The sequence below is a fragment of the Lineus longissimus genome, chromosome 3 (assembly GCF_910592395.1).
Source record: "Lineus longissimus chromosome 3, tnLinLong1.2, whole genome shotgun sequence".
Lineage (NCBI taxonomy): Eukaryota > Metazoa > Nemertea > Pilidiophora > Heteronemertea > Lineidae > Lineus > Lineus longissimus.
Genome location: NC_088310.1, coordinates 3,234,752 through 3,259,182, shown reverse-complemented (window position 1 = coordinate 3,259,182; position 24,431 = coordinate 3,234,752). Strand labels below are relative to the sequence as shown.

Sequence of the window (24,431 nt, the reverse complement as noted above, 5' to 3'; positions counted from 1 at the left end):
TCATTTTCTAATCGGATGTCTGCCATTCTTGGACTTACTACACCAGTGGTGAATGTGACTTCTTCCATAAGAGAGACTAGTAACTTAACCAGGTCCTTTCAAACAACATGTCTTCCAGTTCGTATGTATCATGTATCGTCACTTCGTTGTGCCCCTGGCAAGAAGTCCACAGTCGAGGGTGATGCCCAAAATCATTCGTCGTCTGTTCAGGGCCCATCTGACAAGAATATTCCTGATAAGGACGATCCCAAAGATCATAGCGATGTGAGCGCTTCTGATGAGTACTACAAGAATTATTCGAAGATTTTCTCAGAATTCGATACACATCGTGACGCGGAAGCTGAAGTTGTTGATAAAGAAAAAAGCTATTTTGCCAAGTACTCTGACACCTTCACTCAGAAATTTACTCAAGATGACATGCCTCTTAAGTTGACACACACTGATTGTAATGGTAGAGCTGTTATGGTGGATGTTGATCACAAACCTGAGAGTTCAAGAGTCGCAGTTGCCAGGGCAACTGTTTACCTTGGTGACGAGGCGTTTTCATTGGTTAAAGAAAACAAGATGAAAAAGGGCGACGTTTTGACTGTGGCGCAGTTGGCGGGAATCATGGGCGCAAAACAAACAAGTAATTTGATACCGCTGTGTCATAATCTTCCGATTAAGAAAGTCAAGGTTGATCTTCATCTTGATGAAGGAAGAAACGCTGTTGTTGTTGAGTCCCATGTAAAGACGTTCGGTCAGACAGGAGTAGAGATGGAGGCGCTGACAGCTGTCTCCATTGCTGCTCTGACGGTGTATGACATGTGTAAAGCCGTCACTCATGATATCGTTATTAGTGATGTTATGCTCGTGTCGAAGACTGGAGGACAGAGAGGAGACTTCCACCGTTGATTTTTATAAATTCTAAGTACAGTTTTCATAGTTTGAATTTGAATTGAATGAATGTGATTGATAAATCAGAATAGTATGATGATATATGTATGAAATTAATTTCGATTCAGTAGCAATTATTTGTAATTTTATAATCTTATCATACTGCACTAAAGGTGATGGTTGAATGATGACATAGTTTGCGGTTTGTTTTGTCTAGGCATGTAGACATTAGATGTACCTTTCTTTTCTCTTGGTTCTGGTGGAGCGAACACGGTATGGCAGCTTAAATTATCTATGAAAATGTTATGTAAATATATATATCTGAAAAATGTTTCATTTACAATGATCAATCGACAAAAACATTGTAATCCTGACTTTGTGTAAACCAGAACTGCTTTGCCATCAGATAATATCATAAATACAAGCAGTTTATGTTTTATAAACATAAAAATCTCTGTTATATTTGGTTATGGAATAAACAATATTATTATTCTAAGATACATTGTCTATGCAGTACATTCTTCCACTAACTTGAGATTTTTAGCATCCGTGTTATGCTCAGGAAAAACAGGTTGAGACACTGTTCTACCCATTATCAGCTTGTCCTTGGTGTGGTCAGCCTGTGGCACTGTTTGATCCATTGTCCGTTTGTCCTCTGTGTGGTCAGGTTGTGACATTATTCTATCCATTGTCAGCTTGCCCTCTGTGTGGTCAGGTTGTGACACTGTTCGATCCATTATCAGCCTGTGGTCAGGTTGTGACATTATTCTACCAATTGTCAGCTTGTCTTTGGTGCGGTCAGCCTGTGGCACTGTTTGATCCATTGTCCGTTTGTTCTCTGTGTGGTCAGGTTGTGACATTATTCTATCCATTGTCAGCTTGCCCTCTGTGTGGTCAGGTTGTGACACTGTTCGATCCACTGTCAGCCTGTCCTCAGTGTGGTCAGGTTGTGACATTATTCTACCCATTATCAGCTTGTCTATGGTGTGGTCAACTTGTGACACTATTCTATCCATTTTTGGCTTGCCCTCTGTCTGGTCAGGTTGTGACATTATTCTACCTATTGTCAGCCGGTCCTCCATGTGATCAGGTTGTGACATTGCCGCACCCCGGCGACAGGACGAGGCCAGTCTCTCCATGAGTGAGTTTCTGACAAGTACGACCTAAAACTATGGATCTTTACATAGTTACAGAGCTATTGACGAAAACGTGATGAAACATACACAAAGAAAGACTCATTCCGCGTTGGTTAAATATATCATCTCTTTCTGCATGGTTTCCCACATGTATCGCATGGATGGAGAGCGTAATACAGCGTTTATGCACTACTGTCATGAAACTTCCCGGCTTTATTCAAGCGTATAACGTGACACAGCATAATATATCAACATGACAAATTTCCATGTTAGAGATGCAAATTGAAGACCAAAACGAAAGGCAGGGAAGTATTGCATCAATGAAAATCACTTTATCATTTATTTATAAAGAGAAAACAATAAAAGACAAATGGAATTGAATTAACCCTCCCTGTGGAATTATGTTTTCATATCAGGTTTCGATTGACGTGATGAAGCGTTCATGAGGGAGGGAGAGATTTACAACTCATGGCCCCGAATAAAATGTATGAAAGGGGAGTATAAAACCTAAACATGAGATCAGAACGACTTTTTTTAAATCAAGGGAATACAGATTGAGCAATGATGCATTTGACATTGTTTGATGGCAGATCCATCATGACTATCTGTTTCGGGTTAGCTAAACTTGTTCCATGTCGGCCGGCAGTCAGGCTAAAGAGCACGCCAGTCAAATTGTTCAAGATATCGCCAGGGGTCACGCTGACATAGTGTATGATAGTCAGTCATCAGAGCAATATTTAGACTATTCTGTTTAATGACTGCTCTATTGCTTCTCAGATTGACAAATTGGGGCGAGTTAGTTAACCCTTAACCCGGCGGTAGCAGAGTTTGGATTGTAAAAAATAAGAGGTGAAGGCTGTAAGGCCGTAAGACGATGCAACAAGAATGGCCCCTGAGCTACACTTGGCAGAATCAATCACATGTCATCTTATGACCGCAATTATTGCACTTACTTCGTAAATCATAGTTCAAATTTACATTTCTACTCCCCTCGATCAAACACCGCTATTAATTACCTGTAACTCGTTTTCTTGACCACTAGGGTCTGTCACATCACTATTTGGTTTGTGACCCACTGGCCAGTCATCCGAAGCCTTTCGTTTATCTCCATCGAAGTCCACAGATATATTTGAGGGGGGTACAGGTCCGCCGTTCACTATGGCCAAATATGCTGACGTATTAGAAAGTGCCTTTGCCGGAGCTTTAGCGCAGCATGCTCGGCACAACAGTGACCTCACTTCGTTTCTGACTTCAGTCTGACGTAGCCAGTATATGACACAGTTGGCACAGCTATTTGCCCCAGCAAGCCACGTGACGCCGAAATCAAGCAACCGGATTTGAGGGTCGTATTTTGTGAGCGCTTTGACAAAGTGATGCACGGCGTATGGCGTCCAACATAAAACAAAACACAAAACTGTTAAAACTAATGTCGTTACCACGTGTATGGAGGGCTTTTGTTCGTATCCGCGCTCCCTCATCTCCTTCATGTGACGTCTTGCTATGACGTAGATTTTCACATAGCAGACGACCATTGTTACAGTAACCGGAAGGAGCACGCCACCGCAGTAGATCACCGTCATAACGATGCTGTCTGTGAAATGGACGTAGCTTAGATAAGCATGTTCATCATAATAGTAATGAATAAGCCCAAAGAGGCCTGGTAGCCCCAGAGCCGCAGATACCAACCACAGCACAATGATGATACCGACTTTTATCCGTTTTGTCATTATGGAATGGTAACGCAACGGCTTGCTGACGTAAAGGTATCGGTCAATGCTGACAACACCTAAAGTAGTTGCGGATACTGCTGAGAATGTATTGATAATGAATCCAATAGCATCACTGTAGATATGATTATCCGGCCAACGCCCTTGGATCACAAGCGGGAGACAGAAAAAGGCGTTACATGCACCAACTCCGAGATCAGCTACGGCGAGATTGTTCAAGTAACCCACGGGAAGGCAAGTCTTATTATGAATCCGGTAGAATATCAAAAGGATGAGAACATTCCCAAAAATGATGGCTAGTGTTATTATGGTCATTGGAATGACGTAGAGAATTTCAGGATCGCATTCTGGCAATCCGAAGTCGCTGCAGTTTGGTGGCGCTGTTACGTTGACCAACCCTGGCTTATGCATATAGGAGGAATCATTCTGAGACAGAGAATAGTTCTCTATTGCACTAGATATCGTACTAAAATCATTCGAACCCATGGTCTGTTCTATTCACAACTTGGTGTTAATCCTTCAGCAATACAGGAAAAAGATCCTTCGAACGCAGCTCCGACTTCTCAGACTCTATACCTCCAGAAGATATGAGACTGTCACCACTGGATGTAATCCAAGAAATAATGTCTCCTAATCAATAATCGGGAGTCCTTATATTCCGATGAAAGGACGTAAACAGAGACATACATTATGGTCGATTCTTTCGTCGCAACACGAACACAAATCAAGAGTAATGGCTAATCCGCGCGCGAGTATATCAAAATCAGAGACTTAACTGCCTTCTTGTCCTGATGTTGACTTAGCCACTGTATCGTTAAAACTTTTTGTTCCTAGTTCTTGTAATTAGTGTCCAGAGAATGATATGGACTGATCCTGTCTTGCCTTTCAACAAATCTTCCAACTTCTTGTGAATGTTCCCTGAGGTATACATTAAATGGTAAATCCACACTTGTATCAAAATCGTCCGGGTTATTGATCACTCTACAACAACCATGATATAACCAATCATAGCAAGTGCATTATTGTATAGTACATTTGTACATGTATTTCCTTTCCCTCATTAACGGTAAAGCTGTTCCTTATATATCAGTAGCCTTTATCATCTATGGTAGCCACCCAGCTGCATCCTGAGATACAGGCTTTACAGAGAGGCGGAGTATATTGAAAACAACTGAGACGAGGTCCATAAGTATTCCAGCTTGCCTTTCCCGAGGTACCTATAATGCTCCCAAATTCCTCTCTCGTAGAAACTGCAAGTTTACCCCGCAAATTTGTTGGCAGAAGCTCAAGCTGGACAAACGATTCTGATTTGATCGACTCAGAGAAATTACAGGAATGACGGAAAACGTCACATAACAAAATCAGAAGGTCACCACTGCACAGAAGCTACTAACGATTCGTACTAAATTCCATCGATTGCGCAGCGAGAATGGTTCTAACTTCCATGTTAATTAGTATCAATTGGTGTACGAGTAATAGCAGGTCATCAGCCCCGATGATCAGCTAGTAATCACGTTTTCCAATACAGATGCAGAGTGTCCGCAGTATGAATACGAACTCTCAGCAAACGTTCATGAATGATGAAGGAAGGAAAGAAATGACTTCAGTGTTGATTGCTTCGAAAACAACGTTCGATGCACTTAATGCTTAGTCCTCGCATCGTGGATGCATTGGATATTAATAAATAATGTAATAGAGCGCGTGCCCTTTCCATGCAGTCAGCTGTCAACTAAATAATGAATTAAGTCCAAAAACGTGTAAAAATTATGTTGTCCTGCAAATCTAATGTTCGTGTTTCCTGCCAACTGGCGTCAATTTGGTGTAAAACTTACAAAAATATGTGTTCACTTCGAGTTGTAGACCAGTCCTATGTTATATATGGCGAGTTGGATGACCTGACACTCCTCTGTTGATCAACTAGAGAACAGAAATTAATAGTAGGCTGATTTATAGTGTCCCATCAAGTTTTAAAAACCAACCGACATGGCATGCAGACGCTCCTATTATCGCCTACCAGTGTGAGAACTCCTCAGCACTATAATTTGAAGTTCCACTTTCCTGAATTAAATGTTGGGTTCGCTGACTTATAAATCCTTTAGCCTTGATGCCAACGGTGACGGTGATTAGCGTCCATTAGAATAACATTGACAGATGTCTTCTTCTGTTCAACACTTCTCCTGGCAATGATAACGCTTCTTCCGCTATAGTTCTGCTTATACAAATGTTAGCACGGTTTATAGCTGACTTGCTTCAGTGCATCAACTGGGAACAATGACACGGCGGACTCGAACTAGCCATGATAACATCGACACTTCTACATACGCTTGTTTTTAAGGTTTTCCCAGATACCGATTACCGACGTCAGCAGCTAGTTACTTGTTTACCAATCTAGTTCCAAGTAGCATGTCTCGCTTGAAAGTCATAAACTATTAGAATCACCATTTCTCTTGGATTCCAATGGTTCAACTGGTGCACACTCTGGAGGTCCCGAATAAACCCTGAAAGTAGATACGTGTATACATATGGCCATTGAATATGTTGTTGTTGACGAATGGATAATGATTTTAACCGTGGATCATCTCAAAATTCCCTGCTATAACAAAAAGAAAAAAGTTTAGCTCATCAGGCCGGGGTATATAACCATGTCGGCGTTCAAACGAAGTCTTTCGTTAAGTAAGCAACACAATACAGGTTAACATTTAGGCATATTCTGTAACCACTGCATAGGAATGTAGCTTTGGATCAGAAATATGGCATCAACAATTTATTTTATACTGAACATTGATGGCAAACAGTTGCTTCTATTTTGGAGAGCCGAGTTAGGAAGACCGGTTTAGTTTTGCTATAGCCGTTTATTTTGTTATACGGTCCCTCTCCTAAACAGAGGAAAGGCCTATTCTGACGCCTATCTGCATAGTCATAACCGTTTAATCACGACCAGATAAATGATATGATTATTATGACTTAGATTTAATGGTCCGATTTAATATCAATGATATAGTTCGTGATAACCAAGGACTACAAAATGTTGCACAATAAGACCTAGTTTGTAGAAAATGACGACACGTCCTGGTTCGTTGTATACAAGGCTATTTCTAAAACATCCTGACTCCCTCATGCGTTTGCGTCACCACTATCGAGCTCCACAAGGTGAGTGATTTAGTGATCTCAAAACATTGCGGGTCAAGATGTTTCTAAAAAACGGCACTGAGCAAGAAACCAGACACGCCAGAGCTAGTGCCATCAGTGACCGGTCATACACTGCTGCTGGTACCTATCAGAGCTCTCAAGACTTTACAATCTGTGTGTCAGGATGCATCATGGAACCACGTCTCCGCGGACGCAGAGGACCGGCGTCGTCTCTGTAGCGGATGACGCATTGGACTGTCCCGGTAGTCTACACAGATGCAGGAAAAGACATCTTCGGTCGCCCCTCTTACTTGAGACCGTACAAATGTAAGTCTCGCACACAATTGACGAATATAGATTTGGACTTAAAAACGCGGACGGCGAATGATTTTATCATCTGTGGCAGTGAAACTTAGAAAGGAAGATTGTACCGGTATACAAGATGAGACAGCCTACCTATTCACCGTCTACTGTTGTGACAAAATACTAACCAGGAGTCTATAGTATCGTTACATTGTCCAATCTCTTAAACATGAAAATACGAAAACCAGTCCACTGCCGTGTGAATATTGCACTCCGCAACCAACCCGTGCAGCTAACAAAGAACCAAGACAATAGTACATTCAGCGAGGGAGTTGTAATGGCGGGGAGTTTTCATACCAATGGCAATGCAATGTGCTCAGTTTTAACGGAAAGAAATAAAGCGGTCTTATTCAGGAATCACAAAATTTATCTTTGAGCAACGCAGTAATGCAGGTTGGTTCCCTCCGGACGCGACAGGGAATGGTCGGTGTTGGCTGCCATATCTCATATGTACTTTTTGACCATTTTGAGGAGTTAGTCAGGTGTGATGGCACTGAAACTAGAATAAGTACAATAATATTCCAGTTTTTTGCGCAATGATGGACTTCATTTGTTGATTCTAGAATATGTTTTATCCGCGGAGAGACTATGTTTGCATCCAGGCCTATACTTCAGCGTCTTACGTCTTCACCTGTCCAGGAGACGCGCATCCTGAGGAAATCAGGGGGTTAATGTTGCAGGGCCGGAGAAGCGAACGTTAACCGACGTGATAATAGCAAAACCTGAGAAGTCTGGCTCCTTTCAAGTTGCTTCTTTGTCACCGGTAAAAGTGTGTTTTTACCAAATAGAGGTATAAATATTCCATCAAATCGTGGTATTGAATATATGGATAAAACAGAAACCACCACAAGGTTGAATTATAACAAGGACTTCGATGTACAAATGTACAGATGTCCGTGATAATTACTGGATTTATTTCTCAACTGCCCGCCGTCCACTCCCAGCTTATCATAACCTCCACTCAGACACACCGCTCGCACACACCCACCGTCCACTTGTCCACAGACTCCGGTATATTTTTCTCTCTCAAAATACTAAACAGCTAGGCGGATTCGCAGTATACAATTGATGAACCCGTGCCATTTTTTGTGGTATAAAATAGGGGTATGCATTTCTAGGGGAAATTTTTTAGTTTGGGAGCTTGAACTTACTTATTTCATCCTGAAAATATGATCAAGCCCAGGCAGGTACAGGTGCCCGCTAACCCTTCCACTCCTCCCCCTGGGCTTGCGAAATAATCGAGATGTACTTGGCCTTTAAAATATTTTCAACAGCGAAGAGTTAATCGTTGTTGTCGTCAACATTGATAAACACGTAGACTCTTTCACCAGTCTCCTCCATTCACTCATTACAGAGACTGGTACTTGACGGCAGTTAACTCGTCATTGGCCCCTAGTGGGCATTTTAGTCTAATAAAAGATTTGAATTTGAATTTGAATATTTGAACTCGATTTGGAGGCGTAAGCTTCCGGTGACCGGTCACTTGTTTTTCTGTAGGATGTGTGTTACCTCGAATCAAGTGAATAATCTGCAATACCAGAGCGCTCGGTATTGACAGTCCATCCACGTTATACACTGAAACGGGTAAATCAACGAGGCTTCCTTGACCCGCTGAGCGGCGGATAGGGTCGAGGTTAACTGGAGTGTCTGTGCCTCGTTATGGTCTCAGTAGCCAGTGGAGATCAGGTTTCACTAGTCAGGGGCCAAAAAACCAGTTCTTCAATCTCGAGTGATTACCATGGATACATATGGCCTACTCTATCCCTATTGCTACTTGTTCTAATGTAAATGTCCGATGTTTTTTGTGAAGGGGTAGCTCTGACGATTATTTTAGGTTTCCTCTGTGCACTTACGCGGTGAGCAGTCCCCGCATGCTATTTATAGCTCAACAGGATGTTGACATCGACTGGTTCCTGTGAGATTGAACATGTTCTCAAGGTAAAGTTTCGAGGGCAAAAAACTCAAACAAAAGCCGCAATGACAGCCTATTTTTATATAAAAGATTGAAATAGCCGTCAGTTGGCTTTCTCAAGGTGATGAGTAGATGTGTATGAAATTTTTTTTTCACCATCCTTGTTAATCTTGAAGTTATAAGGCCTAGAGGTGAAATCTTTCAAATTTGCGTTAAAATACAGAGTGTCTCATGCATTGTGCTGCATCAGTCTATGCATGACTGTACGTCTAGACGACGTTGAAACTTGGCCAGATGTATTCTATAAGAGACAAGCTATTCAGAAATGTACAGGTTTGTGTGAGAGTAAGGTACTGCCAAGTCTACAGCCGCTGGAACCGGGTTATGCATGAAATGACGTCGCGTCATTTTTGGAGGCAAGCCTCCGCCTAGCCTCCGCACCGGCTAGTGAGACCTATAAAGTTGGGAATTCCATGTTTTCGCCCCCAGTAACTTTAGTCTATCTCTATACGCTCATAATTGTGTGTGCAATCAGGAACCTGACGAGTGAGTGCGAGATTGACAAATTACCAACATCAACATGGCGCACGAAGGTAGGAGACTTCCGTCTTATTTTCTCAATTTAATCACCAATTTTTGTCCATCTAGACGCTTATTTCATTGTTTTAAATGACATGTGATGTTCAATAAAGTATTGTAGATTTGACTGATGCCTTTGATATTATTCTATTGTTTTGAATTAATTTCCATTAAAGGCTCAAGGGAGGTAATTTTGTAAGTTTGTAAGTCAAGTACTAGTAGATAAGATTAAGATAGTACTGCTGTAAGCGGTCATCCTAAACAGCGTCCACCAGCGCCCACCAGTGTCCACCAGGTTTAAAGTCAATGTAGTAGCCATAAACGTAACTCTTACTGTTACCCTAACCATCCAGAGGACTGGATGGGGATCGGGAGGGGTAGGGTTGCATAGATTTGCACAGCCATAGATTGCCTCAAACTCAAGGGTCTCTCAGTATTCTGCTTACTACTACATGATTACGAGTTGCCCAATATTTGTTTTAAAAAGAGCTAATAATGTCCGAATTGATACTCAACATAATAATTTGGTAATTGCACTATTGATTTCTACTTTCAGTTCATTTGGTACATTCACGGGCGAGTGACGTAGAGCAGAAGAGGAAATGGGACACACTGGAGATGTTACCCCAGGCCTTTCATGATTGTTCAGGTGGGACAGTGAAAGCAAGTCTACACACCATCAACTGTAAGTCCGTATCTCGATGTTTCGTAACTTGAAAGGCATCGAACCATAAAAAAGACTAGTCACATTTCCTGATTTTGGTGTTACAGGGAGACGACAAGAGTAGTGAAACCTTTTTATACTTCAAGGTACTGTTAAGGAAGGGTCCCTAATTTTGCACTATTTTCAAATGTGTCTTGTTTCTGTTCTAGCTGTCCTTGACCCAAATGCTCCGCCATTCCAGTCCAAGTTTGTGGTGTTGGTGTGTGACCCAGTATTTATGGAATTTCTTGGTCAGAGACGTGATCACTTTGCAGGTATGATTTTTGACCTGATTTAAATACCTATAATTCTCCGCATGTTGGGAAATCGATTTTCCTGGTTGAAAGTAAAGTATAAAGCGAGCCTGGTATCATGGTTTCGTCTTAAATTACTGTGCACACGGGGACTTGAGTTCACCAAAACGTCCCTGTTAACGGTATAGCAATGTTTTCGACATACCGATAGTCAATATTTGTGGATTTTCTTTTAATTCCAGAATTTGTAAATCACATCAGCAGCGAAAAGATCCGATTGGTGATATTGAGGGTGCATGGTGTCAGTACAGAGACCATCCTTGAGATAGCGCCACCATTGCGCTCGTTTATTGGACAACAGTTGTGTGTCGATTTTTATGTTGACCGTGAAGAGGATGTGGTTAAGATAACTGAGGCTGTCTTTGAAAAGTTATTCGGTGCGTAAATTTTTCACATTCACCTGTATCATTCACATGTTTGAGGGGAGTGGATACAAGAATAAGAACTGATATTTTTTCACCATTCAAATAAAGATCTTATAAAACCAGTCGTGAACAGCGATTTAAATTACTGGTTTGTCGGGCGCCACAGTGTTGGTAGTTTAAAGCATGAAATGAGAGGCACAAATTGGTTTTCGTGTTCCAAAGTTGTAAAAAACTGTTGGATTTCTGGCCATGCATTAGTTGAGTAAGCTTTGGCATAGATTAACATCACATTTCTCTAACAGTGTTGAAATAACCTTGTTTATAAAAATTCAAAACACATACATGTATAAAACCAAATTTTCTTTTCTTTTGGGTTACATAGAACCAAGTGATCAAAGCAAAGATACATCAACCAGTAACGGTGTGTGGAATACACAGGGGTGTCTGGCTGCCAACCAGATACCCACTCAGCCGCCATGTGTCAACCAGAATGCACCTGATGCCGGTAGCTTGTCAGGTGAGGATTTCAACAGAGTGTTTTTCAGGGTGTCTCTACACGAGTATTGCAAAACTGGGGCAGTCTGCAAGATTTTAATTTTTTTTAATTTTCCTCGAATTTTTTTTGGATTAGGTCCTGATTCATCCTAGAGTTCTCAAAACTGTTGGAAACAGCAGGAAGTTAACAGTTTTGCCAAATCCTGTGAATATCATCAATTATCGTTATCAATGCTGTCTCTAATAACTGTTAAAGCAATCAAAAGCAACAATAATTGTTATCAAGATCTATTAAAAACCTGTTTAAATATAAATCCGGTGCCAAAACTGCTTTTGAGTTAAGGAGTTAGGTAGTGTTAGTATTACTCTTCAATAAATACCTGATGTTGATAAAATTAGAAAATGCAAGATCTCATTAGATTAATGATGCTGCAACGCCTTTGACCTTTCATTTTCCAGGATGTCCCTTGAATGACAATGCATCATCTCTAACAGCAGACGATGCCCCTGATATGGAAGCAACAGAACCTGAGAGTCTGCGGGAGAGAATGCAGAAAGAGAGAGAGTGGGAGCGAACAGTTGAGTTGCTGGGATGTGCAGCATCTTCAAAATCACAATCATATCCAGTGAATCAAGATACCAGGGAAGGTAAATATCGAAATAAAGTGTTATCTTTGAGGCCCTGGTTTGAAAATGCTGAAACAGATAAAACCAACTACACTGCCTTCTGTGTGTATATATGTATATTTACACCCTATTAATATTTCAGGTCATATCTCTCTGTCCACCAGAGGCCAACTTCAGCATACACTTCAAAATCAAGATAGTGCGTCCCCACATATGTCAGTTGAGGGTATGTATTTAGACCACAAAAACTTCACACTCAAATATCTCATGCTGTTTGATCAACGCTATTGTTTCCAGGAAGAAACTAAACATGGAGATCTGTGCAGAGTAGTCAAAGCATTGTGCTCCTTATCAGGTCAGGTGGTTGTTTGTTTGACCACCAGAAAGACCAGAGCTTTTTTATACATAATATCAGACGCAAGCTAACCTGCATTGTCCTTCCTGGTGCCTATGCCTGGGCAAACAAAACACCCCACTTGAGTGGACAGTAGCTTCAAATGTACTCCCTGGCCAAAGACACTGGGCCACTAGAGCAACTAGAGTCATCAGGCCAATGTAATTCTTAAGCTATTCAAAACAGTGTTTCCAAATAAGACTGACAACCAGTCAAAATTCAGTGTGTATTTACACAATCATCAAATCTGAAATTCAGATGTTAATTTCAAGTTTTTAATGAACAAACCAGCCTTCACTTCTCCCCAACTTCCTATTATGTGTGTTGTGATTGTCACTATTTCAGAGAGTCTCAGAGCGAGTGCTGGTAGCTGTACCCTTCCATCTCCTGTCCGTAATCCTCGAAACTCAACACAAGCTACAGCTATGGTTCCTCCTAGACGCAACACTCCAGCATCAGGAAGCCTGTCTCAGTCGAACCAAACATACTCGCGGTTACTGCATGCCCAGGTGGCCCCATTAGAGCAGACGATGCCTAAAACTTTGACAGAAGGCAAGTTGAATCGTTACCTAGAACAATCCCGTACAGATCAACAACAACAAGAGCAACGTGTGCCGCCGCCTAACTCGCATACAAGGCTTGAAATTGGTTTCTCAACTGGACCACCTGCAGATATGGAATCGTCTCCCTCCAACAATCGCCAAAATGAAAAAGTAAAAGATTTGCGAGAGGACCTTCTGGATGAGCTTAGTATATATTTGGATCCACCTCGTTGTGGTATGAAAAACTGGCGTTGTTTTGCGTCAATTATGGGTATAAAATGTGCAAAAATTGATTACATGGAGAGTAGAGGTGATCCGACACGTGCCATGTTAAAATTAAATCAGTTTAGAAATTGTACTGTGGGAGAGTTTAAGGCCCTTTGTCGCAAATACGAGAGGTTTGATGTTTTAGAAGACGTTTTTGAGGTGTTTGGTTATTGATGCAGAAACCACACACACGCACACACACACACAAGACTTTGGCTGCCTGTGATCTTTGTACATAATCATTGATTTGTAAATATTTTGCTTATGTGAATGAGAAAACTTTGAAAAAGTTATTTAAAAAAATCAGCATTGGCATCTTTGCCATCTTTTTGTGTGTGTGTTTTGATAGCTTGTACTCATGTCATCTTCAAGCTGCTCTTTCCCAAGATGCTTGTTCATGAACTCGATCAGTTTGTCCCAACTCCCATCCCATTTGGAAGCCTACGTGCAGTTTGCATTTTTCTCTGATTTGCTGGTTTGCTATATCCTGCCACGTGCTATTTTTACTGCCATTTCGTGTTTGAAGTAATTGTTTATTTCACCAGAAAATGGCACTCTGGTTGTTTTTGTGTTATATTTCATCTGAAACTTCGAAGCCCAAAGTACAGGTGTATGTACAAATATATACTTTGCCTGAATCAGACAAAAGCACAACCAAGAACAAGCCATTTGAAGAGAAATACTCCATTTCTCAGCCATTTTAGATTTTTTTGCATGCAGTGCCATTTTGTTGTGAAGTGGCGTACACATCTGTCTTTTCATTCATACATGCTTTTCAGGGGTTGCCCTGAGGACAATATTGGTGATCTTGGCACCCCTTGGAGCCTCAATTCTCATCTCATTTGACCATGTAGGTTGAATAGAAGTGCCTGCAAAGAAATTCTTGTTAGATTTCATGGTGACACTTGAATGTTATAGTAGAAGTAAAACTGGATACCGTCACTGTAGTTTACAACAATGTCCATCGGTCCCTATTGTTGGGCTGTTGTGTTGCTCCACCGACGCGCGTTTCTGCCCCTCTACACTTGAATGTTATGTCAGTATCAAAGTGTAATTATAATTGCAAATAAACTGACCAGTAGCATGTCACTCGTGACAAAAAAAGCATAAGTTTTCTTGATGGTCTCCGAATGTCTCCCTATTTATAGGCGGAGTGTGGATAGGTCTTAGGCTTAATACTGCTATAAATAATGGGCTGACCAAATGTCTACAAAAGATAATTTCATCCTGGCCTTTGTATTTGTATAACATGTACATGTATATCGTTTTGCACAGGATATTCTTGATCTGAATATTTTCCAGTTGTACATACTTGTTTTGTTTATGGATATCATCCCAGATTTTATAATTTGACGAGCATGCCCCTAAAAAAGGGGCTTTGGGCTCCATCGACCAGTGTACGCAGGACCAGTGTATATACCTGGAGATTATTTTCATAAGGTAATGAGGAACTGCAGACGTCAAGAAAGTTTTAAGCGGCTAACAGAATGTATTACTTATGAAATATGTTCACTGTGAATGGAATAAATATAAAAATAAACTTATAATGTATATATTTTCTTCGAGTTATTATTGTTGACTTGGAGACAAGCGTCACCAGGAGTTCAAGGGACAAGTGTGCAGTTCACTTCAGATAGAGAGGGACATGTGTCAGTTCAGATGGAGACTTGGCTTTTTGTCCTATTCATGGCACAAATATGGCAGTTCAGAAGGAGCTGGAGTCTGGAGGAGTTGTCTTATTGTCACTATTAACTCACACAACATGAATTCTAGTAAGGGAGCATCCATTAAGTACGTACGCACTGAGGGGGGTCTCTGAAATCCGTACACTATGCGTACAGGGGGGTTAATGGTCTTGCGTACGTACGCAACCCAAGAACCATTTTTTGAACAAATAAAAAATAAATATTATCATAATAATCTTCTCCTCTTTCTTATTCTTATTTGGATAATCATACTTGTTTTTCACAAGATGTGTGAACTCATACGCTTCTGGGTTCGGATGTTACCCGACTACAATGTTTTAGCAATTTCCAGCGCCGTTTAATTTCCCGGTAATGCGTGTCTCCGCTGTTTGCGTGTCGAGGCTGCACTCCGTCAAAGACTTGTTATCAGATGTTGCTATGGCACTGATCGCTTCCTAAACCATCGAGAATCGACTGCTCACTCTGGCAAGATTGGATTAAGGATCACTCATTTTTCTCACCAAGTTTTACCCAGCAGGAGACAGGAGTGTTTAATAGACAACTCTACAAAGACGCCACAGGCAAGAAGAGACAATGGAACATTGTCTCTCTTATGGAACACCCCCCCCCCCCCTCCCCATTTCAAGCGACCCGATCGAATCAAGTCTGATATCATGCTATCAAAGTTGGCAATTGTATTCTGTTTCAAATGTTTGCAGGTTTCGAAATTAAACGACGAACTACAAAGTACGAGTGTCTGTCGAGTCATCAAGTCCTCTGTCTGCAAATTGATTTACGCGACGCTGAACCATCTTTTATGCGTGGTTGTAGGAGGAATTGGGGAGCTCCCCCATGTCAAACAGTTGTGTGAGTTCACTAGAGCTTGCTCTTTACATATTAATGGCTGTTGAGTCTGAGACAGGTCTCCAGGAGTTTTCCTGTTTCATTGTTCAAACGTCTGTTGGCTGTCTCTACGGCCGATCTGGAGAGGTCTCCGGTATGATGTTTACTATCAACGACAACCACCTTTTTGTTGCCAAGCTAAACAATATGGCGGCCAGTTCATAATTATCTTCTTTTTGTCCTCTAAAAACACAGTAAAACGATGATGCAAGCTGCTCGACCAGCAACAGTTTTAGAATATGTGCGTAAAAAGTGTAGATTGTAGATATTGTACATACCGAAAAATTGAGAATTTATCACATGGGTCGTGTGACCAATGAAAGCGGCGTCATCCATTCAGATTTCCTTCACGAAGTAGTAGGCCTAGGCCTATTTCCATCCGATCTTTGACATCCATTAGGCCTATGTTCATCATTCATTAGCTTGATATAGGCCTAGACCCTTCATCTGAACATTATGGGATGGGAAAGTGATATAGACGTACGAAGGGCTGGAGAGTGGAGTGTGTTAACTCATTCTTGCATTTCTCTATTTTTTGTCATGCAGGGTTCTGTTCCATCCAGTGGCAAGTGGACTTGGAAAGAAGAAACAGCCACCTTGGAATTTATAAGGTACGACTCTATTCAATCAAAGACAAGTTTTGAATTCCATCACTAAACATAGACAGTTCAAGTACAAAGGAACTTGCAGTTAGGCCTAGGCCCTACCCGCCTAGTCTTGAATTGAAAAATCTAAAATGATGTAGGCCTACATTGTCATTGACTCATTGTGACAAAGTTATGTTAGGACGATCGAATGTGAAAAGGTTAAAGTTGGAGAAAGAATACCAGTATCCATTTTATTGAGTTGAACTTTGTTTACTGGTACAAAGTAACGAACTATTTCTTATAGAAATGAATTGCTGCAAGATTTTCGCTATTTCTAATCTGCCATGTTTTATTGTTTATACTTTTCAGTAACAATCCAAATGCGGACAAATTAGATAAAAAGAAAAGAGGCCAGAAGGGTGGAGGACATCATTTGATGGACTTTGGCTCAAAACGAAATGACAGAAACACACCGAGCTTAGTGAACAGGCCATATGGGCAACAAGCCCGACCACGGGCGCATGGTCTTCAAAAATCAGCAAAGGCAAAACAAAAACAGTCTGAGGAGGAACAGTTTGTGACATTAGCTCGAGTCAAAGGTACACTAAGAGGCTACTGACTATGGTTGAATTATGTGTAGCAGAAATTGAAAAAGTACTTATTTCAGATTTAAGTTTTTCCTCATCATTAGTTTCACGTCTCGTTGTGAAGTGACTTGTCCAAGGTAAGAAGCACTGGGTGTATGTCTGATGGGGACCCATGATGTTATCATAAGTTTTGATACCTTTACGACCAGACTATGCCTCCCTTCTGCGTAAGATGAATCGCTGTGTTCATTGTTATGTATGACCTTTAAATTCCTTCTTTCAGATGTAGCCTATGACATGCTCTCAGAGGTCGAATCAGTAGCGCCAGCTTTTGACGATCTTTTCAGCACAGAACAGTTTGATGAATTCCTCGTTTATCTCATCAACTATTTCCAGTGTTTTTTTGAGAAGGTCGCCCACGAGAATAAACCAAATCCTATGAACATGTGAGTAGTATTTTCAGCAGGGTGATGCGGTAGCCAAAGCATTTTAACTCTAAAGCCCCCCAGTCTCGAAACATGTATAGCTGTGATGAAAGTTGGCCACCATTTTGTGAAGGGGTGCTTTAATCCCTGAGTGAAGTATGATGTTTGTTCAAAAGAAAGAGGACTGAATACAAAATATTTCTCTGATCCTTATGAACAATTACGCTTTTATAATATATTTTAAGTTTTCTAACAATTTTTTTGCTTTTAGTGAGCCTAGTGTTGCAGAATTAAAGTATTACGAGAATCTCTGTCAGAGAGTGGAGGTCGCCCAGAGACAGATTGGTCAGACGTATTGCATCCTTGTACTGGGTCTTGGCTTGGAGCCATTCCATCATATGGCTTGTGGATTGTAAGTCAATTTTTGATAGACGTATCATCTGGCTGAAAAGAAAGCCCAGTATTGCCTTGGAATTGATTAACAAGGATACTGTAGACGGGATAATTTTCGTGACAGTTTGATTTTTGCAGTTTGCAAGGCAGACGTGAATTTCCATTGCCTGTTACAAAAACAAATTTTTCAAATGTTGTGATCTTGATGATGACATTTATCAGAAGCTGTATGTTAATTTTTCAGCTCACGAGTGTCGGCCACTTACACCGATCGGAATATGTATGAGACCATCTACTCTTTCTGCTCTTTCGTTGTGTGGATTTCGTTCAAACGTAAAGAGTACGAGACAATTAGAAAGGAAGTGGGAAGGTAAGATTTTATATAGCGCATAATCCTTTGGAAAAAGTAGCTATGAAAGTGTTTGTCCAACTTCAAACTAAGATGGAAATATGATATATCTCACAAAAATGTACTCACCCTTGACTTGTAATGGTATTTCATTCTCATTTTCAACTATGAGTACTATTTTTTCACGTTTTCAGGATCCTGAGGTCAGACACATTCAACCCAGCAATTCGGGTAAAGAATGCACCTGATGGTACGTATGATGTAGCATATCTAACTTATACTGCTGCCAATCATCTTGTTTCGTTGTGGTCAATAATTTCAAACTGGAGATATTCCTGGCCAGACTTTGAGCTGAGTCACTTGAGATATCTTGTTTTAAAATTTAATCAAAATGCATGTGAAATTGACCCCAGCACTCAGTGCCAAAAAGTGTGTTTAGAATTATTTATCAAGGGGGGCCACTAAGATTGAGTACTGATTAAGACCACAGCGCATCGGTTTTTCTCAGCACAGCACATGTTTTTGTTGATCTATGCACTGTTACAGTACACAGCACGTCTTTCTGTCTCTGAATTCGCTTTCAAACGTAATTATTTTTGCACCAGAACCCAAAGTAGCAGATCCAAATGATGATAATAAAGAAAATAATGAGAATAAAGGTAAAAAATGTGTTAAAATATCTTTTAGAATTCCAAATACAGATTCTATACACTTCCAAATACCGGTACCTTCAAATTCACATTTAAACACATGTAGACTTTTACTGACTCAGGTTTGTAGTTGGTCCTTGCAATGGTCAGAATACAAATTTGACTGAGATGCGGGAATAATATTTAGATTGTTACTCACCACTTTGCCTATCTGATGTAGGTTTGTTCACTTGCCACTGTCACTTGCTGCTGTTTGTGCTATAGATAGTTTATGGTACTTAACCAACACAATTTTACTTATTAGCACTTTGGGTGTGGTCTATTCTGGAGCAATTCAAAAACTATTTGAACTATCATTCAATGACAGAGGGTTGATTATGAGAATCACTTGCCAGTCGTTTAATTCAGTGCATCTTGTTTTTGTTTGTCGACCCAGACAGCAAGCATTAGTGGGCTTCTGGTGGAAATGAGATTAGCAAGGGTAACGGTAACCCCAAGTGGCCCTCCACTATCACACGACCAAAACCAACTGGGTTCAGCTGGTAGCTGCCTCTCGGCATCCACTGATTCTATCATCAGTGCTGCTCCAGTGGGCCACCCATCTTGCTGTCTGGGTATCTTTCTCGTGCTTGATATCTTGATCACTTTGCTTTATATCTTCACTGCACTCTTCTAGAAAATCCGTATCCATTTCTTGATGATGACGAGCATAGGTTTGGAGAAGGTGAAGGACATTTGCTGCAAGCTTGTCTCATCTCTCATAGCCGCAGGAATATATTCGCTGAGAATAAGTTGATAATTTTGATGAGAGGGACCTCACATTTTGATTTCCAAAGAACAAATGGAAAATGAAAAGATAGAAATAGGCTTGAAATGATGGTGCGGGCATGAAATTCTTTTTAATGATTATTCCTGTTGATATGAAGAGGCAAGACTTGAGCTGGAGCTTCTAAACGATCACCTAACTTGGTCATGATAATGCATGTATAAATAAATAGTGACAATATTACGTGTAAAAGAAGGCCAGCATGTCCCAAATGAGATCAAAAACTGGTTGTGGAACTGCACTTTATGATAATATAATAACTAACAACTTATTTTATATGTGACCCGTCACAGCAAAACCAGGCGCTTGTCGCACAGAAGATGAGCCTAAATGACACCAGGAGATAATGGAAGAAATTGATGTGCTCATATTTCACAAAAGGCAGACAATAGAGAAATGAACAGACAGTCCGTCTCAACCTGTCAAGCTCAGAGCGACATGCGCCTGGTTTTGCTGTGATGGGTCACATATTTGATTGATGCATAGTTTCTAACCAAAGTTAAGGTCCTGAAGTAACAGCCTAACCAGTACTGAACACCAAGACGTTCTAATTTTGCAATTTATTGGACTCTAACATGATTTGAAGAAGAGATTTACTCAAGTGTGAAGAAAACTGTGATGGCAGTAGATTGTACTTGTTCGTATCACAACCAATATCTGTGAATTTTCATCCATTGAACAAGCCAGATATTTTACCAGCTGTTTTGGGAAACTTTCTTTGTACAATTCATGTGCTATTTAACTTCACTGACAACATCTAAGAGTTGCTAAAAGCAAGCATTGTTGTAAGCTTATCTTTCTGTAGGCCCAGAATATTTCCCTATGGTTAATTGATAGCATTTAATCTTCTCTTTCAGAAAAGGAAGAAGCTGAGAAAAAGGAGAAGAAATCTGCCGAACCTGTGGAGAAATTGACCCCTGCAGAATATAGACGTCTACATCCGTGAGTTCCAATCTGATAGTCTCTGTTGAATAATGCTCCATGAACAATTGCGATATTTTCACTTGTTCATTTATTATTCAAGATTCACAATGTTTCTTTTAAATATTTCAGAAAAAGACCAGCAATCAAGAGTATTATTCAGTAAGTGTGAATGCCATGTTCCAAACTCCTAGTAGGGCCTACTGGTATACTGAATACTGATGTGGCGCAGTGTAAGGGCTTCAAATTTTTCATCGAAATGTTGTAAGTTCAGGACTTGGCCAGTGGCACTATGTGATTTCACCTGGCTTGAAGTGGCTAAGTGCATCGCAGTTTGTGCACTCCTTGGTTTTCACAGAAAGGCTTCTGGATTTGGATGTAGAATGAATTTAAAGTGCTCCGAGACATGATACCGAGGATTACATGTTGTAATATTCTCTATCTTCCAAGTTGACCCTTTGTGGCATTTTTTCTCTCATTGCTATCATTTTTCTTCTCGTAGCCAAAGATCACCAGCCGTCGTTTCGATTTTACCATCACCAAAAGAAGAGGCGAACTGGTTGTTCAGACGAACAGGAGCACTCTCTCCAACGTAAGTTGTTAAGATATAATTTGTGAACGTGAATTTGTGCTGCTGCTTTGTCCAAAGGGTAAGACCGTTGTGACTTAAGATACTTTGTTATTTGGATGATTATGTGGAGATGGAGTTGATCAAAAGAGGAAACCTTACCTTTTTCATGTCCTCGCCTATTCAAAGGACATGGTGTGCCATTGTCGAGGCGAGGAGGGTTCGATCTCCCCCCCCCCCCATTGGCATGGTATACATGTAGGTGCTTTCCGACATTTTATATTGGGGAATGGCCTGAAGTCACATCTCGGGACATTTTCTGCTAATAATCGTAATATTTTTTCAGTGCATTGGCAAACATCAATCGTGATGAACTGACAGAAGAGAACATGAATGACAACCAGGAGCTACCAAGAATCAATTTCAAAAGATTCAAGTGAGTATACCCCTCCCTTGACTGCTCCAAGGTTGTATCATCCACATGCCTTGCCTGGTGAATAGACAAATTTACAAATAGCACTGCTGGTACTCTCAGCCTTGTTTTGGACGATACTGTCTGTACTGGAGTAAATGGCTGCTAGTTCTCCTTGGCAGATTGATCAAATGATGTCTGGTGATGTGACAGTGCTGTCAAAATGGCATCCCCTTAGGATCCCAGGATGTACAAAAGGATGTGTGAGGAAAAGGTGTATAAAAAAACTTGAGGTTTGAATAACGTTAGTTGGCAACAATGTGGTATAAAATCTTTGTCTCTCTCGTTCAGGGCTGGTATAATCGGTGAACCGCTGAGTCAGTTCAATAAGATGACCTTGACACCCCTGGGCGCGGAGAATGAAGAGGGGGAGGAGGAGGAACACAGTGGGGAGAGAAGAGGGTAAGTGAACACCTTGCACTGGGTGTTACAAAAAAGCTTATAAACTTCTGATTTTGAATAAGTCTTCTGGTTAACATCCAGTATGTTCAGTAGCATGATCATCGTTTGGTAGTGTTCACCAACTTTATACTAAGAGAACTTTTTGGAATCATTCTAAAGCAAGTGTAAAGGAGTGCTTTAATTTCATAGGAGGCACGTTAATAATCTCTTAGTTTATCAATGAAGACGATATGAAAAATTAATTTAGAAACAACTGTGAGTCTCATATCATTGCTCTGTCTTTAATATCGTAGCCTTCTTTTCTTTGTTCAGGTCAGGCATTACGAGATCTCCAGATATGAGTCGACAACCTACGGCGCTATCTCATGCTACAACTGAGGCATTCTCTGATGAGGATGAGGAATGATGACTTGACCACAATTGACATAATTATCTGCCAACTCAAAGACATCTGGTTGTTATTTTTGTATTTCTGTATTGCTGCACAAACATTAAACAACCAAAGTTGTTGAAAGCTAATTTTGACCCCAGAATCATACCTTTACAATTTATGCTTGAAGATTCGAATTCAAAGTCGCATGTCTGCATGTTCTCATATCGCTTCAGAGTGGAGGGCCTACTTAAGATATCACAATGTCTTGATTTTCACCAATATGATGTGTATGTTTGTAACACCAGCATGTTTTGGAGGACGCTATTTGTCAGTGGTCTCCGATGTGAACAATCCGTTTGAGTTTGACCTTTCACCACAATAATTCGAGTGATCACCACAGTAAGTTATAAACAAATACATGTACCATAATTCCATCCAATTTTAAATTTTTGTCCAATGCCATGCATATGAACTATGCCCAGTGATGAAATTTCCAAATTTTCAGAGGAATCTGTGATAATGAAATAGTATACACTTTTTCAAATGTAAATAAAATCATGAAATAATATACAATCTCATATTGTCTCAAATTTCTCCAAAACCCTTATTCAAATGACAATCTCGGTTGGCATTCTTTCATTGAACCTCTCACTGCTGGAGTCCAAACCATATGTTGAGACCAAGGATAGTCGACCTCTGAGCTTGGTACCCAAGCTCAAAAGGCTGTTTTCTGCTGTCCTGTCCTGCCACACTTGGAAACTGCTCCACCATCTTGCCAACACTGTCGCTGTTGCAACCATGCAGAGACATCAACAACCAGATTGAATTGGGTCTAGCTGCTCCGTCATATTGCCAGCACAGAGAGTTGAGACTGTCACAACAGGCTGATCGAATTGGCTTTGGTTGTGACAACGTCACGCCAACACAGTGACGGACTTAAGAAAGTCATAACAAGACCAAATCTGACCTAGCAGCTCCAACGTCTTGCCAACACAGTTAATGACTTGAGACAGTCACAACCAAGCCGGATCGGCCTTGGCTGATCTACAATGTTGTTAATATGTTGAGAGAGTTAAGACATTCACAACTAGACCGATCGAATAGAATCAATGTGCTTCATTGTCTTGTCAACACGATAGGAGAGTTGACAAACTCGCCACCACATGCAGCTCAGAGAGTTGAGACCGGCACAACTGTTGCCAACACTATGAGAGACCAGGGACAGTCACAACCAGATCGAATCAGACCTGTATACTCCACACTGTGCAAACTGTCTCAGAGTTGAGACAACGGTAATGAGACTGAAGACAACATCTTGCCAAAACGGTGAAAGACTTGAGAAAGTCACAATCACACCGAATCGGACCTGAGAGCTTCACCGTCTTGTGACACCCTCTAGAGTCACAACTGGGCCGAATCGGACCAGGCTGCTCTACCATGCGATACCACAGCGAGAGAGTTCAGGAAGTCACAACTAGGCCGAATCAGACCTGATAACTCAACCGTCTTGTCCATACTGCGAGAGAGAATAGACAGTCACACCAAAACCGTATTGGTCCTGGCTTCTCTGCCTTGTTGCCAACATGGTGAGAGACTCACAACCTGATCAAATCAGACCAGGCTGCTGCCGAATTGGACCTGGCTGCTCCACTAGGTCACCGTTCTGCCATGACAATAAGAGAGTTTGGACATTGACAACCAGACTGAGAAATATATGGACCTGGTTGTAGTGAGAGAGTTGAGACAGTCACAGCAAAACCGAATCTGTTCCTGGCTGCTCCACTGTCCTGCCAACACGGTGAGAGAGCTAAGACAGTCACGACTATTCACAGTCGGACCTGGCAGCTTCAATGCCTTGCCC

The 24,431-nt window shown here is 41.0% G+C and overlaps 4 protein-coding genes across 8 annotated transcripts; 3 read left to right on the top strand and 1 right to left on the bottom strand.

Annotated features, from left to right (window-relative positions):
• The first annotated feature begins 15 nt into the window (after positions 1-15).
• On the top strand, positions 16-8,670 carry LOC135485391 (molybdenum cofactor biosynthesis protein 1-like). The gene is made up of 2 exons (XM_064767372.1): positions 16-924; positions 8,651-8,670. Exon 1 carries the CDS (start codon positions 16-18, stop codon positions 892-894), a length of 879 nt encoding a protein of 292 aa, XP_064623442.1. The 3' UTR covers positions 895-924; positions 8,651-8,670.
• On the bottom strand, positions 2,320-5,406 carry LOC135484750 (probable G-protein coupled receptor 21). The gene has a single exon (XM_064766422.1). It carries the CDS (start codon positions 4,223-4,225, stop codon positions 3,008-3,010), a length of 1,218 nt encoding a protein of 405 aa, XP_064622492.1. The 5' UTR covers positions 4,226-5,406; the 3' UTR covers positions 2,320-3,007.
• On the top strand, positions 6,822-14,948 carry LOC135485390 (uncharacterized). Of its 2 annotated transcripts, none has more exons than XM_064767370.1 (8): positions 6,822-6,889; positions 10,279-10,407; positions 10,596-10,700; positions 10,922-11,116; positions 11,487-11,621; positions 12,059-12,247; positions 12,369-12,452; positions 12,966-14,948. In XM_064767370.1, exons 1-8 carry the CDS (start codon positions 6,856-6,858, stop codon positions 13,601-13,603), a joined length of 1,509 nt encoding a protein of 502 aa, XP_064623440.1. In that variant the 5' UTR covers positions 6,822-6,855; the 3' UTR covers positions 13,604-14,948. The 2 variants fall into 2 exon arrangements, with proteins under 2 accessions (XP_064623440.1, XP_064623441.1); XM_064767371.1 differs by lacking the exon at positions 6,822-6,889 and adding an exon at positions 9,723-9,736.
• A 1,206-nt stretch (positions 14,949-16,154) lies between these two features.
• Positions 16,155-23,126, top strand: LOC135485389 (protein phosphatase 1 regulatory subunit 36-like). Of its 4 annotated transcripts, XM_064767366.1 has the most exons (15): positions 16,155-16,258; positions 16,564-16,628; positions 16,974-17,203; positions 17,475-17,637; positions 17,888-18,028; positions 18,254-18,379; positions 18,553-18,608; positions 18,964-19,017; positions 19,685-19,732; positions 20,692-20,776; positions 20,888-20,917; positions 21,258-21,347; positions 21,670-21,759; positions 22,087-22,197; positions 22,510-23,126. In XM_064767366.1, the coding sequence occupies exons 1-15, from the start codon at positions 16,220-16,222 to the stop codon at positions 22,601-22,603; spliced, it is 1,422 nt and encodes a 473-aa protein (XP_064623436.1). In that variant the 5' UTR covers positions 16,155-16,219; the 3' UTR covers positions 22,604-23,126. The 4 variants fall into 4 exon arrangements, with proteins under 4 accessions (XP_064623436.1, XP_064623438.1, XP_064623437.1 ...); XM_064767368.1 differs by lacking the exon at positions 18,964-19,017; XM_064767367.1 differs by lacking the exon at positions 19,685-19,732.
• Positions 23,127-24,431: the final 1,305 nt, after the last annotated feature.

What these genes read in the sequence shown, in the direction of transcription:
- LOC135484750 (XM_064766422.1), bottom strand. Translation starts at nt 4,225, where the DNA reads ATGGGTTCGAATGATTTTAGTACGATATCTAGTGCAATAGAGAACTAT.
- LOC135485389 (XM_064767366.1), top strand. Translation starts at nt 16,220, where the DNA reads ATGATGCAAGCTGCTCGACCAGCAACAGTTTTAGAATAT. An exon ending in ATTAGAAAGGAAGTGGGAAG is followed by an intron (nt 18,380 to 18,552) that starts GTAAGATTTTAT and finishes TCACGTTTTCAG; the next exon opens with GATCCTGAGGTCAGACACAT. An exon ending in ACAGGAGCACTCTCTCCAAC is followed by an intron (nt 21,348 to 21,669) that starts GTAAGTTGTTAA and finishes ATATTTTTTCAG; the next exon opens with TGCATTGGCAAACATCAATC.
- LOC135485390 (XM_064767370.1), top strand. Translation starts at nt 6,856, where the DNA reads ATGCGTTTGCGTCACCACTATCGAGCTCCACAAG. An exon ending in AAGTCTACACACCATCAACT is followed by an intron (nt 10,408 to 10,595) that starts GTAAGTCCGTAT and finishes TTTCTGTTCTAG; the next exon opens with CTGTCCTTGACCCAAATGCT. An exon ending in TGATGCCGGTAGCTTGTCAG is followed by an intron (nt 11,622 to 12,058) that starts GTGAGGATTTCA and finishes TTCATTTTCCAG; the next exon opens with GATGTCCCTTGAATGACAAT.
- LOC135485391 (XM_064767372.1), top strand. Translation starts at nt 16, where the DNA reads ATGTCTGCCATTCTTGGACTTACTACACCAGTGGTGAATGTGACTTCT.